Raw genomic sequence first — 17,500 nt, 5'->3', positions numbered from 1 at the left:
CAGGATGGCAGATGGACACTCACACACAATCACATGCTTACATATACGTGTACGAGGTAACATAAAACAAACTATAAACAGAATGAGAACAAGGAATACCAAATTTCTCCAGGGTCCAAAGAAACATAACAAAATATATAATATATTACCTTCTGGGCAGCAACAGGGTCACTGCTGTCTTCAGTTGAGTCTTCTCGACTTAATGAACCACTCTTGCTACGCTGCTCCCTAAAATAATAGAGAATAAAGAGGATTCACTGTGTAATACAAATGAGGTATACCAACTTGGCTGAGTCATGGTTTGTATCTACTATAAATAGCTATTAGGTAAATCTTTACATGTGTTTCAGTGCAATGACCACTTAATGTAAATGTTATGTAAATCGTTGTGTAATTGCCAGTGGAACACATGTAAAGATGTTAGAAATGTATAAAATAGTTTAACACTATATGTTCCTGACTTGTATCTCTTATATGTGTGTGTGTGTGTAAAATACATATACGATTATATAGGCGCAGGAGTGGCTGTGTGGTAAGAAACTTGCTTCCTGACAATGTGGTTTCAGGTTCAGTCCCACTGCGTGGGACCTTGGGCAAGTGGCTTCTACAATAGCCTCGGGCCGACCAAAGCCTTGTGAGTGGATTTCGTAGACCGAAACTCAAAGAAGCCCATCATATATATATGTGTGTGTGTGTGTGTGCTTGTATTCGTGTGTCAGTGTTTGTCCCCCACCACCGCTTGACAACCGATGCTGGTGTGTTTGCATCCCCATAACTTAATGTATACATATATACGACGGGCTTCTTTCAGTTTCCGTCTTCCAAATCCACTCACAAGGCTTTGGTCGGCCCGAGGCTATAGTAGAAGACACTTGCCCAAGGTGCCACGCAGTGGGACTGAACCCGGAACCATGTGGTTGGTAAGCAAGCGACTTACCAGACAGCCACTCCTGCGCCTATCCATATATACGATGGGCTTCTTACAGTTTCTGTCTGCCAAATCCACTCACAAGGCTTTGGTCGGCCCGAGGCTATAGTAGAAAACACTTGCCCAAGATGCCACGCAGTGGGACTGAACCCGGAACCATGTGGTTGGGAAGCAAGCTACTTACCACACAGCCACTCCTGATAATGAAGATGATACACATACATTTGTATCTACACATATAAACACACACACATCACAACTCTTCTGTTTATATATGTGCAACACTAACAGAGCTCATCACAATATTAATAATTGCTGTACCTCAATTCGTTAGGCGATGACGTGAGTTGGTCATTCTGTTGGTCATTGTGTTCCTTATCGTAGGGACCAGTTACACAGGATTCTCTGATAGAGCCATTAGCTATCTCGTGGCTGGATTTCGACGGTGACGTTTTGGACATGCTGCTGCGAAGAGCAGGCGTCGGAGTGGAAGGTGACGATGGTTTGACAGCCACGCCTTCCTTCGTCCCCTTCTGTGTCTCATCACCGGCATCGTTGTTGTTGTTATCGTCATCGTCATCGGAATCAAAGGGATTCATCAGCTGCTTTCTTGTCATCAAAAGGGGTTTTTCCGGAGCTTTCCCTTTAGAATGGGCGAGTTTCAAGGGAGGTAACTGAGGCAAAGTAGATTTCGTAGGGCTGACCCTCGACAGCGACGACGGGGTGACTGGCGTCGCTGACCTTTGTGGCTCGGGCGAAGGTGTAGATTTTCTCGGCACAGATGTTGATGTTTGTGGTGGGAGAGGAGCAGGGCGTTTAGACCTTGGGGATAACGTTGAGTTAGGGCTACTCGAAGTGGGGGACTTCCCAGATTCTGGGGTCGCCTCGTGGTGCGATTTCGGAGGGCTCTCGGGTGACTTAGATTTACTGCGATGCCTCAGAGCATGCTTTTCCATTGTCGGCGTAAGTTGGAGGCTTTCGTAGATCTGCATTGCTTCTTTAACAGACGGAGAACGGCTGCCAGGAGGCGGTAGATCGTCATCGACGGCGACTTCGTCCTTGAGGTCAGAAGCACTGTGTGAGGTCGTCGCTCGGTTGATCTCCTTGCCGTACATCTCTTCGGAGATCTTGCGATCTTCCTCTTCATCGTTTTGCGCACCAAGCGTGTAGGTGCTCTCGCTGGTGTCGGTGCCAATCTGTTGAATTTCCAGCATCTGTCCGGAGAAATAGGCTCTCAGTTGGTGTAGATAAGTCATCACGGAGAGTTTATCGGGGACCGAGAGAAGCACCATGTCGGCGGGTTCGATCAGGCGTGGAATTCCGAGGGTTGCTGCTGCGTCGAAGGCCTGTGGGAGAAGAAGGAGAAGAATGAGAAGGAGACGAAAATGATGAAGGGTGGGAGGGGGTGGGGGGAGAAAAAGAAGAAAGAGGTATGAGAAGGAGAGTTGGTGAAGAAGAAGAATGAGAACAAGAATATGATGAAGGAAAGAAGAAGGATGTGAAGGAGTGAAAGAAAAAGTCGAGGAGGAGGTGAAGGAAAAAGAGAAGGAAGGCAAAGAAGAGGAGAAAGGTGAAAAATGAAAAGAAGAAGGTGAAGAAGAAGAAGAAGAAGGAAAAGAAGGAAAAGCAGAAGAAGAAGAAGAAGAAGAAGAAGAAGGAAAAGCAGAAGAAGAAGAAGAAGAAGAAGGTGAAAAAGGAAAAGAAGAAGGTGAAGAAGAAGAAGAAGAGAAAGAAGAAGAAGGAAAAGCAGAAGGCGAAGAAGAAGAAGAAGAAGAAGAAGAAGAAGAGAAAGAAGAAGAGAAAGAAGAAGAAGGAAAAGAAGAAGAAGAAGAAGAAGAAAGGAAGAAAAAGAAGAAGAAGACGAAGAATTGGAAGAAGAAGGCAAAGCAGAAGAAGAAGAAGAAGAAGAAGAAGAAGAAAGCAGAGGTGAAAAAGGTGAAGAAGGTGAAAAAGAAGACGAAGAAGGAAGGCAAAGAAGAAAGCGAAGAAGAAGAACTGGAAGAAGAAATTCAAAACATCACCTCTGCTGCTACCACTGTCTCAATTTCTAAGAGCACTACAGTCACCACCACCACCACCACCACCACAAGAACCAATACTAGCACCAGTGACACTACTACCACAACAATGATAAAAATGACAACCACCATCACGGCTACCACTGCCACCACCACTACTACCACCATCACCACCACCGCTGCCACCACCACTACTACCACCATCACCACCACCGCTGCCACCGCCACTACTACTACCACCATCACCACCACCGCTGCCACCACCACTACTACCACCATCACCACCACCGCTGCCACCACCACTACTACCACCATCACCACCACCGCTGCCACCACCACTACTACCACCATCACCACCACCGCTGCCACCACCACTACTACCACCATCACCACCACCGCTGCCACCACCACTACTACCACCATCACCACCACCGCTGCCACCACCACTACTACCACCATCACCACCACTGCTGCCACCACCACTACTACCACCATCACCACCACCGCCACTACTACTACCACCATCACCACCACCACTGCCACCACCACTACTACCACCATCACCACCACCGCTGCCACCACTACTACTACCACCATCACCACCACCGCTGCCACCACCACTACTACTACCACCATCACCACCACCGCTGCCACCACCACTACTACCACCATCACCACCACCGCTGCCACCACCACTACTACCACCATCACCACCACTGCTGCCACCACAATTACCACCACCAGCACTGTTCTCATCACCATTTTAACTACAATGACCATTACCATCACCCACCCCCTACATCACTCTCGTCCCCCCACAAACCCCCACCCCCGCGCCAACTCATCTTCCCACTTTCACCACTATCCTCACCGTGACCACCACCTCAGAAAGTTTAACATACATACCACTTTGCAGTTCGTCTTTATGTCTTGCGGAGAAAGTAAACTAAAATCTCTGAAAAATAATTTTAAAAAAAATAAATAAAAACAAAAACAAAAAAACGAAAATGAAATAAAATTAAATAAAATTAAAAAAAACAAGAATTGAAACTATATTTTGTTGGAATAACAAAGAAATGTGAAAACTGTGGTTACACTGCGGCCTAAACAACAACAACAACAAAAAGGAAGGACACACTGGACAATGTAGTCCTGTAGTCCTGGCTCAGGGTTAAAGAAAAACAGTAACAACATTCAACCACCACCACCACAACAAGAACCAGATCACCACCACCACCACTACCACCACTGCTATCACTACAGTAACCAACACCACTACCACCACCACCACCACCGCTGCTAACACCACACCATCACCACCACAACCGCCACTACCCCTCACCACCACAACCACCACTGCTATCACCACAGCAACCACCACCACCACCACCACCACCGCAACTACCACCACTACCCCCCACTGCCACAACCACCACTGCTATCACCACCACAACCACCACCACAACTACCACCACTACCCCCACTGTCACAACCACCACTGCTATCACCACCACCACCACCACCACCACTGCTAACACCACACCATCACCACCACAACCACCACTACCCCCACTGTCACAACCACCACTGCTAGCACCACAGCAACCACCACTACCACCACAACAACAACAAAAACCGCCACCACAACCACCACCACTACCACCACAACAACCATCACTGCTGCTAACACCACACCATCACTGCCACAACAATCACCACCACCACCACTACTACCACCACCACCACAACAACAACAACAAAAATTTCCATCACCACCACCACCACTACTACCACAAACAGCAACAACAAGAAAAAAAGAAAATGCCTGACTTACAGAAGATCCGGTCTGAAATGATGAATAATGGCACAGAAGGCCAAACCATTGCGCCAGGACGTGGTCAGGTTTGTTACCTTGACCCCTCGGTAACCTACGGTAACGCTTTGACACCAGGTCAGTAAGTCCTTCGTGGAATTGCTACCACTGCTGCTGTTGGTCGTGTTCTGAAAATCATAAGACGGGTCTTAGTTAAGACATCCTAGTTAAGACCATCGGTCAAAGCAAGTAACAGACATGACCAGAGGCTACTGGAGATGATGTAAGCATGGATTGAACAATGGTCTTGCTGTGATCAACTGGGAGTGACCAAGGTGGGTACAGGGGTTAGAATGTGTGACCCCATGAGATACATTAGCGTGCCCCAGCTGCGAAGGTCTGCTGGCAATATTATTAGTATACTGAACAAAATGGTTACTGAAATTTCTTCTGGCTCCTTATGATCTTACTCCAAATTTCAAAAGTTGACTTTAGGGGTTGATGAAATATGCTCCTGTTGAGGACTAGGGTCAAGATTCTGGGCCTAAACAACAACAACAACAATGGACACATTAGATAATGTAGTCCTAGATACACTATGCCTGAATAAAAGACAGGATGGCCACAGCTGGAACATATTTGATCATAGGTCTACTGGATCAGGACTGACCCGGGGCTAAACAACAACAACAACAAGGAAGAGCACATTAGACAATTTAGTCCTAGATACACTATGTCTGAATAAAAGACAGGATGGTCACAGCTGGAACACCTTTGATCATAGGTCTGCTGGATCAGGACTGAGCTGGGGCTAAACAACAAGGACACATTGAATAATGTAGTCCTAGATATACTATGTCTGAATAAAAGACAGGATGGTCACAGCTGGAACATCTTTGATCATAGGTCTACTGGATCAGGACTGACCTGGGGCTAAGAAACAGCAACAACAACTACACTAAAATGCTCAGACTTACCTCATCAGTTTCTGCTTTCTGAGACGCTTTCGTCTGACGTACTGGTGACTTTCTTGGGGAAGGCTTCCTAAAATTAGTAAACATACATACACATACATATATATATATATAATTATGTGGAGAATGGAGAAACAAACACAAGAAGAAGCAAGTCAATTGGGCTAGTTAGCCATTGATTTAATTATGTGGAGATTATATAATGAGTCGTTTACGAACGTTTCGATGTGCCAAATGGTTTGGCAGATCTCTTCAGAATGGTTGAGAAGTATGTTAAAGTTCATGGTGTGAGAGATGCAGGAGAAACAGTTAGTGGATATAGTAATGCATATAGTGGTATAAGAATAGAGTTAGGTAAAGTTAGTCTTACATTTTAGTTGAATATATATATATATATATATATATAAGCCAAAATTACGATGATAAGGAAAGTGGATTGTAGTTAGGTCCTACCGGGTATTATCTAAATTACGGGTGGCACAAGGATGTGGCCAAGGTTCAGCGGGGGGATGATCTAGTTAAAAGTTGAGACAAGAGGGTGGCTACATGAGATAAGGGTGTGGTCAGATGGCACGAGAGTGTGGCCAGATGACATAAGAGAGTTGGGTATTGTCTAATTCATGGGTGACTCAGCAGTGAGTCCGAAGGACACAGGGGTGTGACCAATTGCGATGGACGTAGCTAGATGATGCAGGTGTGTGGCCAGACAACAGGGGTGCAGTCAGATGACGAAAAAGTGTAGCTAGGTCCACTGGGGTATTATCTAATTAACAGGTGACAAAGGAGTGTGTCCAAACGACAGAGGGGTGTCACCAGAACACACTGAGTGTGGTTATATGACACAAGGCATGGCCAGATGAGAAGGCTGTGACCTGTTGACATAAGGGTATGGCTAGAGGAGACAACAGCAAGGTGAGATGACACAGGGATTTGGCTGGAGGACACAAGGATGTGGGCTGGAGGACACAGGGATGAGGCTGGAGGACACGGGAATGTGGCTGGAGGACACAGGGATGAGACTGGAGGACACAGGGATGTGGCTGGAGGACACAGAGATGAGACTGGAGGACACAGGGATGTGGGCTGGAGGACACAGGGATGAGACTAGAGGACACAGGGATGTGGCTGGAGGACACAGGGATGTGGCTGGAGGACATAGGGATGAGACTGGAGGACACAGGGATGTGGCTGGAGGACACACGGATATGGCTGGAGGACACGGGGATGTGGCCGGAGGACACGGGGATGTGGGCCGGAGGACACGGGGATGTGGGCCGGAGGACACGGGAATGTGGCTGGAGGGCACCGTGATGTGGCTGGAGGACACAGGGATGTGGCTGGAGGACACAGGGATGTGGCAACAGGGTTGTTGCCAATCTCAAGAATACTATCTAATTTCCAGGTGAGATAAAAGTGTAGCCAGGTGATACAGGATTGCAACCAAGTCCATCAAGGTACTATCTAATTCACAGGTGGCATAGTGGTGCTGCAAGGTCCAGAGACACTGTCTACTAGTTGCAGATCACTTACCCGATGTAGGGCTCTATTACAGGTGGAGAGATGGGCCGCATAATTGGTTTTTCACCTGGAGGTGTTGCCGGAGGAGTACCATGGTAATGGGGTCTCTCAATGGGTGATTTTGGAGGTGTTGTTCTACGATTAGGGGTCTCCGGTCTATCTGACTGAGATTGGGACGAAACGCTGCGAAGATGAGCTTTCAAGGTGGCCAAGAAGGTTTCAGCTCTATTGGAGTTTGGAAGAAGATATGAGAGAAGAGAAGAGGAGAGGAAGAAAGATGGAGAGTAAGGAGAGAGGGGGAGACGGGGATACGAAAAAGAAGAGAGAGGAGATAAGACAGCAAAGAGAAGTAAGCCTGGTACTTATTCCATTGGTATCTTTTGCCGAAACGCTAAGTTATGGGGACGTAAACACACCAGCATCAGTTCTTAAGCGATGGTAGGGGGTCAAACACAGACACACAAATACATACACACATATACATAAATTATATATATATATATATATATATATATATATATATATATATATATATATATATCTATATATATATATATATATATCTATATATATATATATATACATATATCTTTTACTCTTTTACTTGTTTCAGTCATTTGACTGCGGCCATGCTGGAGCACTGCCTTTAGTCGAATCAAATCGACCCCCAGGACTTATTCTTTGTAAGCCTAGTACTTATTCTATCGGTCTCTTTTGCCGAACCGCTACGTTACGGGGACGTAAACAGACCACCATCGGTTGTCAAGCGATGTTGGGGGGACAAAGACAGACACACAAACACACACACACACACACACATATATATATATATATATATATATACATATATACGACGGGCTTCTTTCAGTTTCCGTCTACCAAATCCACTCACAAGGCTTTGGTCGGCCCGAGGCTATAGTAGAAGACACTTGCCCAAGATGCCACGCAGTGGGACTGAACCCGAGACCATGTGGTTGGTAAGCAAGCTACTTACCACACAGCCACTCCTACATATATATATATATATATATATATATATATATATATATATATACACACACACATAAAAAAAGGGGGGCACAAAGCAATGAGAAACAACAACTTACCCCATTGCGGGATCTATCACAGGAGGCGTAATGGGTCGGACACTCTGTTTTTCTTCCGGGGGAGTCGACGGAGGAGTGCCGTGGTAATGGGGCCTCTCAGCAACTGACCCCAAAGGTTTCTTCGGAGCAAGGACCTCGGTCTTACCTGACTGGCCATTACCGACACCGGTCCGTAACTTCCCCGGTAAAGTCGCCGATCGATTGGACTTTGGAGGCGCCCGATTACTGCCGGAATTCTTTAATGTGAGGTTCGACCGACTGGCGCCACCTCTTGAGCTTTTCAGATTTTCATATACAAATGCTTCTGCCGGGTCATCAAATGGGTTCGTGTTGGTTTCATCGTTTGGCTGTTCGTCAAACGGGTTCATAGAATCCTCAAAGGGATTGGTCGAATCCTCAAACGGGTTCGAAGGTTCACCAAACGGGTTTGTAGAGTGTGCGTCTTGATTCGAAGGTTCGTCAGAAGGGTTCGTTGAATTCAGAGAGCAATCATAAGGCGTTGATCTCCGCAACTGACCTGTTAAAGAGATAAAACAAACACCTGTACAACATTCAAAAGAAATGACAAATTCGCTTTTTACTTCTTTCAGTCATGTTACGATGTGGGTGCATACGACTGGTGTGAAATGGCTTGTTGTGTGTTGGCACTCCGTCGCTTACGACGTCGAGGGTTCCAGTTGATCCGATCAACGGAACAGCGTGCTCGTGAAATTAACGTGCAAGTGGCTGAGCACTCCACAGACACGTGTACCCTTAATGTAGAATGCGACAAGAGACTACTCACCTTTGCAGACATATACACACACACACACACACACACACACACACACACACACACAAACACAGAAGCACATATATACACACACACATACGCACTCACACACCCATGCACAAACATACTCACTCACCACTCACCCCCCCCCCCCCCGGCCAGTAGAAGCACTCACCTGACAGGTCGGCGCTGTCATCAGGATCCCGACCCAGCATGCTTAGTTGAGCGCTGACCTCGCTGAACTGAGCGCTGAGATCGGCGTCCTCTTGCTCCTCGTCCGCCTCGTCCAAGTCGTCCAGGTTCCCGATGTCGCTCTTGCCGATGCTCCACAAGCTTGCCACACTCTGCATGTCTTCGTCACTATGGAAACAGAGAGAGAGAGAAGAGAGAGAGAGAGAGAGAGAGAGAGAGAGAGAGAAAGAGAGAGAGAGAGAGAGAGAGAGAGGGAGAGAAAAGGTAAAGATGTAAACAAGGTGGAGGAAGGCATATAAAAAAAAAAAAGAGTTAAAAATTACAAAGTGACAGACAGACAGAGGGACCAAGGACTGGTCTTTCCTGTCACTGGTTTCAGTCATTGGACAGTGGCCATGCTGGAGCACCACATTCACGGATTTTAGTTGAATGAATTAACTTCAGTACGTTTTTAAAATTTTTTTTTTTTTTCAGTTTCCTAGTTATTTTATCAGTCGCTTTTGCTGAACTGCTATGTTACAGGTATTTATACACACCAACATCAGCTGTCGAACAGTAGTGGGAGACAAACACACACACACACCTATTATATTATCATCATCATCATCGTTGGTAGGGTTTCCATTTAGAGGAGCAGCATTTTGCCAGTGTACCTTAATGCTTGCAAGAAGACGGTCCTGATGTTGGAGTCGACCTTGCTCAAATCTTTGAACTGTGGAGAAAGCAGGCTGGCACCAGGTCCTGCATTCTGATGCTTTGTTTTCCCAAGGATTCATCATCATCATCATCATCGTCGTCGTTTAACGTCCGCTTTCCATGCTAGCATGGGTTGGATGATTTGACTGAGGACTGGCGAAACCAGATGGCTACACCAGACTCCAATCTGATTTGGTAGAGTTTCTACAGCTGGATGCCCTTCCTAACGCCATCCACTCAGAGAGTGTAGTGGGTGCTTTTACGTGTCACCCGCACGAAGGCCAGTCAGGCGATACTGGCAACGGCCACGCTCAAAATGGTGTATTTTATGTGCCACCCGCACAAGAGCCAGTCCAGGGGCACTGGCAACGATCTCGCTCGAAAGTCCTTATGCATGCCGCGGGCACAAGTGTCAGAAAGGCGACGCTGGGCACAGGTGACATCACAATTTCGCTTTCGCTTGCCCTAATTGAACTCAGAAATATGTGGCTGGGAAGCAAACTTCTTACCACACAACCACACCTGCACCTATTATATTATCTTCATATATGTGCATGTGTGTGAGTGTGTGTGTGTGTGTATTTATTATATGAAGGGCTTCTTTCAGTTTCCATGTACCGTATTCATTCACAAGGTTTTGCAGAAGACACTCGCACAAGCTACCAGGCTGTGGTGGGACTGAACCAGCAATCTATGGAATTAGGAAGGAGACTTCTTAACCACACACACCGATAGTCTCCACTTTCCATACAAAGCTGTAGATCTCACCTGGGGGCGCCACAGGAGAAAGCTAAAGGGGGTAGGGGTAGAACACGAGGGGGTTTTGCTTTTTTTTTAAAACTTACGTGGCTTTGCCCTCTCTCAAGAAGAGGCAGGAAAGGGTCATTGTCATCATCTTTGTCATCTTCATCATCATCATCATCATGCGTGTGTGAGTATCCTTAAGCCTATGTCTATGGTTACCGCTACAAAACTAGTGTTGTGCTGAAAAGTGCAACTTAGCAGTTCAGTTAGTGCTTATATTCATACACACATACACACACACACACGCATATGCATATATATACATAAAAAATTTTTTGCATATATATATATATATATATATATATATATATATATATATATATATATATGTAGTGGTTGGCGTTAGGAAGGGCATCCAGCTGTAGAAACTCTGCCAAATTAGATTGGAGCCTGGTGTTGCCATCCGGTTTCACCAGTCCTCAATCAAATCGTCCAACTCATGCTAGCATGGAAAGCGGACGTTAAACGATGATGATGATATATATATATATATATATATATATATATATATACATATATATATGTATATATATATATATATATATATATGATATGATATGTATATAAATATATTTGTATAAATATATATATATATATAAATATATACACACATACATATAAACAAACACACATATACACCACATCGAAATATATACCATGGTCGATATGACTGGCGATTATAATTATTATTATTATTATTATTATTATTATTATTATTATTATTATTATTATATTTTCAAGAAATTTGTTTGAAGATGCTGCCCCAGCGTGGCCGATGTCCAAACTCTGAAAAAAAAGACCTGTAAACTAAAACAAAAATATTATTCTACAATTATTGGGTATTCCTACATCTTGCCAAAACCAATTTTCTGATATCGATTTTTAAAACTTACGTGGCTTTGCCCTCACGCAAGAAGAGGCAGGAAAGGGTCAAATGCAGGCTGGCCTCTTTCACCTTCTTGCTGGTCGGTTTTAACTGGAGGGTGATGGAGTTCTGCGACGGAATATGCGTGGCGAAGTGCGTCATGTTGATGGGTTTCGATGCCAGGATCTTCCGGCGACCGTTTCTGCTGATCTTTAGTGGCGAAGGCGAGGCAGGGGATGAAGAAAAAGAAGAAGAAAAAGAAAGAATAAGGAGATAATTAATGATATGGCTAGTGTGTGTGTGGGGGGGGGGGGTGCAGAGAGAGAGAGAGAGAGAGAGCGAGCGAGGGAGAGAGAGAGCGAGCGAGGGAGAGAGAGAGCGAGCGAGGGAGAGAGAGAGCGAGCGAGGGAGAGAGAGATAACAAGAAAGAAAGGGGGAAAGGAGTGTATTAGGAGAAAGGGGAGTGAGAGTAAGAGGGATAGAGAGAGAGAGAGAGAAAGAGAGAGAGGCAAAGCAGATGATGATGATGATGATTATGAAAATGATAAGGTCAACAATGATGACATGCAATGATGAAAATGACGATGATGACGATGATGATGACGATGACGGTGACGATGATGATGATGACGATGATGATGATGATGACGATGACAATGACGATGATGATGACGATGACAGTGACGATGATGATGATGACGATGATGATGATGATGACGATGATGATGATGATGACGACGATGATGACGATGATGATGATGACGATGACAATGATGATGATGATGATGACGATGATGACGACGATGATGACGATGATGACGATGACGATGATGATGACGATGACAATGATGATGATGATGATGATGATGACGACGATGATGACGATGATGATGATGACGATGACGATGACAATGATGATGATGATGATGACGATGATGACGATGATGATGACGATGATGACGATGATGACGATGATGATGATGATGACGATGACAATGATGATGATGATGATGACGATGATGACGATGATAATAATGATGATGATGACGATGACGATGATGATGATGATGACGATGATAATAATGATGACGATGACGATGACGATGATGACAATGATGATGATGATGATGACGATGATAATGATGATGATGATGATGATGATAATGACGACAATAAAGGTGATAACAATGGTGATGACAATGATGATGATGACGAGAACAATAATGGTGATGGTAATGATGACGGTGATGGTGATAATGATGACAATGAACCTGAAGATGATATTGCAGTAGTATGATAATGATTATGAAAATGATGATGATGAAATGATGATGATGATGGTATAGGTGATGATGATGATGGTTACAATGAATGTGAAGGTGATACTGCTGCAGCAGCAGCAGTAGCAGTAGTAGTAGTAAAAGTTGATGTCTAAAAAAAAAAAAAAAAAAAAGAAAAAAAAGGACTCATCCACTTACACTTTCTATCATAAAAATCCATTCCTTGTCTTCGTATTGTTCCTGTCGGGAATTCCTGAAACACGTCACGGTGATCTCCACATTGTCTGGGACGTTCCATTCTATGACGCCTCGGTAGGGATTCTGGATTGTAGGAATCCAGGACATTGGCTGCGAAAGACAGAATAAGACAGATAGGCATCTAGTGGTCTATGTTTGTTGTTATTGTCTGAATGACCCTTTTCGAATTAGCTCTTTGCTATATATACTATTTTGTAGCTGTAATTAATCACCACTTACTCTTTACTCTTTTTTACTCTTTTACTTGTTTCAGTCATTTGACTGTGGGGAACACATACGCCATTGAAACAGCTGCTGTGTAGGTTTCACTGTGGTTTTGACACTTTAGCAGTACCACTCAATCTGGTTGTGTTAACAGTGTTAAAAATATAAAAATACTATCTGGGAATCCACTGGTTTGTTAGCTACAAATAACAACATAAAAATAACAACATAAAAAATAAACATAAAAATAAAAATATAGGCGCAGGAGTGGCTGTGTGGTAAGTAGCTTGCTTACCAATCACATGGTTCCGGGTTCAGTCCCACTGCGTGGCACCTTGGGCAAGTGTCTTCTACTATAGCCTCAGGCCGACCAAAGCCTTGTGAGTGGATTTGGTAGACGGAAACTGAAAGAAGCCCGTCGTATATATGTATATATATATATATATATATGTGTGTGTGTGTATGTGTTTGTGTGTCTGTCCCCCTAGCATTGCTCGACAACCGATGCTGGTGTGTTTATGTCCCTGTAACTTAGCGGTTCGGCAAAAAGAGAACCGATAGAATAAGTACTAGGCTTACAAAAGAATAAGTCCTGGGGTCGAATTTCTCGACTACAAAGACGGTGCTCCAGCATGGCCGCAGTCAAATGACTGAAACAAGTAAAAGAGTAAAAGAGTAATCGAACTGCACCCTGCAAAACTTGCACTAAGAATAAGAACAAGGTAAAAATTACTACCTGTTTTTATAGCAAGTTGATGCAGGTAGTTTATCCCATGGCCCTCTAACCTTTAGTTTATGCAATTGAAAAAAAAAGCCACATTATTCATGGGATGACCCAATATGTGACTGTGTGTGTGTGTGTGTGTGTAGACGTTTTCTTTACCTGGGAAGTTTCTCTGCGACTCCTCCTTGTCCATACCACACACACTTTATCTGGTTGCCTGAAAATACACAAGAAAAGGGACATCATTAATACTACAACCACCACCACCACCACCACAACTACTACTACCACCACTACCATTACTGCTACTATCATTATTCCTGTCACCACCACCACCATTATTACTACCATTACTACTACTACTACTACTACTACATGTGTTCTACGTGAATGTTTCCCTGTGCTTGCATGAAAAACCATGGAGGCAGTATTTCGCCTGCCGTTACGTTCTGAGTTCAAATTCCACCGAGGTCGACTTTGCCTTTCATCCTTTCGGGGGTCGATAAATTAAGTACCAGTTGCGCACTGGGGTCGATGTAATCGACTTAATTAATCCCTTTGTCTGTCCTTGTTTGTCCCCTCTGTGTTTAACCCCTTGTGGGCGATAAAGAAATAAGAAGGTTAATGACAGGGTAGAGACGAACATAATTTGTGAAACAATTATCCATCATAAGCGAAAGCGAAATCGTGATGGCACCTGTGCCCAGCGACGCCTCTCTGGCACTTGTGCCCACGGCATGTGTAAGGATTTTCGAGCGAGATCGTTGCCAGTGCTCCTGGACTGGCTCTTGTGTGGGTGGCACATAAAATACACCATTTTGAGCGTGGCCGTTGCCAGTACCGCCTGACTGGCCTTCGTGCCGGTGGCACGTAAAAGCACCCACTACACTCTCTGAGTGGTTGGCGTTAGGAAGGGCATCCAGCTGTAGAAACTCTACCAAATCAGATTGGAGCCTGGTGTAGCCATCTGGTTTCACCAGTCCTCAATCAAATCGTCCAACCCATGCTAGCATGGAAAGCGGACGTTAAATGATGATGGTGATGATATATATATATATATTAGAAACTCTGCCAGATCAGATTGGAGCCTGGTGTAGCCATCTGGTTTCACCAGTCCTCAATCAAATCGTCCAACCCATGCTAGCATGGAAAGCGGACGTTAAATGATGATGGTGATGATATATATATATATATTAGAAACTCTACCAAATCAGATTGGAGCCTGGTGTAGCCATCTGGTTTCACCAGTCCTCAATCAAATCGTCCAACCCATGCTAGCATGGAAAGCGGACGTTAAATGATGATGGTGATGATATATATATATATATTAGAAACTCTGCCAGATCAGATTGGAGCCTGGTGTAGCCATCTGGTTTCACCAGTCCTCAATCAAATCGTCCAACCCATGCTAGCATGGAAAGCGGACGTTAAATGATGATGGTGATGATATATATATATATATTAGAAACTCTGCCAGATCAGATTGGAGCCTGGTGTAGCCATCTGGTTTCACCAGTCCTCAATCAAATCGTCCAACCCATGCTAGCATGGAAAGCGGACGTTAAATGATGATGGTGATGATATATATATATATATTAGAAACTCTACCAAATCAGATTGGAGCCTGGTGTAGCCATCTGGTTTCACCAGTCCTCAATCAAATCGTCCAACCCATGCTAGCATGGAAAGCGGACGTTAAATGATGATGGTGATGATATATATATATATATTAGAAACTCTGCCAGATCAGATTGGAGCCTGGTGTAGCCATCTGGTTTCACCAGTCCTCAGTCAAATCATCCAACCCATGCTAGCATGGAAAGCGGACGTTAAACGACGATGATGATGAAGATGAATCAGAGTGACAGCAAAATTTGACAAACTTACCATTCCTTTGTACACTCGACAACCAGTTTTTGGTAGGATGCAGTGAACTTGAACTTAGATGCAGACTTGCCAACTCTCTGTAACCTCTTCCAGACACTCATATTGAAGGTATCAGTTGGTTAGTGTACGGTCCATAGCTAGAAAGAATCAGAGGGTAAGCAATTAGTGGGAGAATAGCATTTTTTAAAATTCTTTTATTCTTTTATTTGTTTCAGTCATTTGACTGCGGCCATGCTGGAGCACCGCCTTTAGTCGAACAAATCGATCCCCAGGACTTATTCTTTGCAAGCCTAGTACTCATCCACGGACAAACAAACAAACAAACAAACAAACAAACGTGACTGTAAACAATACCTCTGTCTTCAGTAAGGCGGAGGTAATAATAATAACGATGCTGATAATAATAATAATAATTGGCACTCCGTCGCTTACGACGTCAAGGGTTCCAGTTGATCCGATCAACGGAACAGCCTGCTTGTGAAATTAACATGCAAGTGGCTGAGCACTCCACAGACACATGTAACCCTTAACGTAGTTCTCGGGGGGGGGGGATATTCAGCGTGACACAGAGTGTGACAAGGTTGACCCCTTTGAATTACAGGCACAAAGCAGAAACAGGAAGTAAGAGTGAGAGAAAGTTGTGGTGAAAGAGTACAGCAGGGGTTCGCCACCATCCCCTGTGAAATTAACATGCAAGTGGTTTAGCACTCCACAGACACATGTACCCTTAACATAGTTCTCGGGGGGGGGTGGGGTGGATATTCAGCGTGATACAGAGTGTGACAAGGTTGACCCCTTTGAACTACAGGCACAAAGCAGAAACAGGAAGTAAGAGTGAGAGAAAGTTGTGGGGTGAAAGAGTACAGCAGGGGTTCGCCACCATCCCCCTGCTGGAGCCTCGTGGAGCTTTTTTTAGGTGTTTTCGCTCAGTAAACACTCACAACGCCCGGTCTGGGAATCGAAACCGCGATCCTATGACCGCGAGTGCACTTGCCCTAACCACTGGGCCGTTGCACCTCCACAATGATAATAATAATAATAATTAAGGGCTTCCACTTTTAAATCAATGCCAAGTTTCTCTGTGCTCCTCTCTCTCACTTCTCTTCCTTCTCCCCCCCTGCTCCCCTTCCTCTTCTTCCCCTCCCCCCATGCCATCTTACCTTCCCCCTAACTGTTCCGTCCACTACCACCCCCACCCCCCAATGGATTTTTCCATTCTTTCCTCACGTCATAAACATTGATTTCCAGTTCCTAAGTTCATAACGCTTCAAAATGGCACCTCGTTGCTAAGCAACGATACACAAAAAAATAAATTCAAGTTATGTAAGTCATTACAAAAAAAACAAAAAACAGGCCGCACCCTCGTTAACGGGCTTACAAATAGTTTGGCTATGACCTCTGACCTGCGCACGTGCTGTTTGTTGCTTTTTTTTTTTTTTTGTAAAGGCTAATTACAACACC

The 17,500-nt window shown here is 44.6% G+C and overlaps 1 protein-coding gene across 6 annotated transcripts in view; it reads right to left on the bottom strand.

Annotated features, from left to right (window-relative positions):
* LOC106870979 (EH domain-binding protein 1-like) overlaps window positions 1-17,500 on the bottom strand; it is a 56,680-nt gene that overhangs the window by 29,053 nt on the left and 10,127 nt on the right. For 3 of the 6 annotated variants that reach the window (XM_089346250.1, XM_089346252.1, XM_089346253.1), the window contains exons 2-13: window positions 16,040-16,176; window positions 14,312-14,369; window positions 13,165-13,314; window positions 11,715-11,896; window positions 9,305-9,489; window positions 8,358-8,874; window positions 7,264-7,476; window positions 5,737-5,803; window positions 4,781-4,947; window positions 3,853-3,901; window positions 1,250-2,274; window positions 150-228 (exon numbers count right to left, since the gene is read on the bottom strand). In XM_089346250.1, coding sequence (XP_089202376.1) covers window positions 150-228; window positions 1,250-2,274; window positions 3,853-3,901; window positions 4,781-4,947; window positions 5,737-5,803; window positions 7,264-7,476; window positions 8,358-8,874; window positions 9,305-9,489; window positions 11,715-11,896; window positions 13,165-13,314; window positions 14,312-14,369; window positions 16,040-16,140 — 2,793 coding nt within the window. In that variant the 5' untranslated portion in view covers window positions 16,141-16,176. The remainder of the gene's footprint in view (window positions 1-149; window positions 229-1,249; window positions 2,275-3,852; window positions 3,902-4,780; window positions 4,948-5,736; window positions 5,804-7,263; window positions 7,477-8,357; window positions 8,875-9,304; window positions 9,490-11,714; window positions 11,897-13,164; window positions 13,315-14,311; window positions 14,370-16,039; window positions 16,177-17,500) is intronic. The other 3 variants (XM_089346254.1, XM_089346255.1, XM_089346256.1) reach the window with 1 other exon arrangement.

The sequence above is a fragment of the Octopus bimaculoides genome, chromosome 30 (genome assembly GCF_046866305.1).
Source record: "Octopus bimaculoides isolate indiv1 chromosome 30, ASM4686630v1, whole genome shotgun sequence".
Lineage (NCBI taxonomy): Eukaryota > Metazoa > Mollusca > Cephalopoda > Octopoda > Octopodidae > Octopus > Octopus bimaculoides.
Note: the sequence above shows the minus strand (reverse complement) of the source record. Positions and strands in the feature narration are given on the sequence as shown.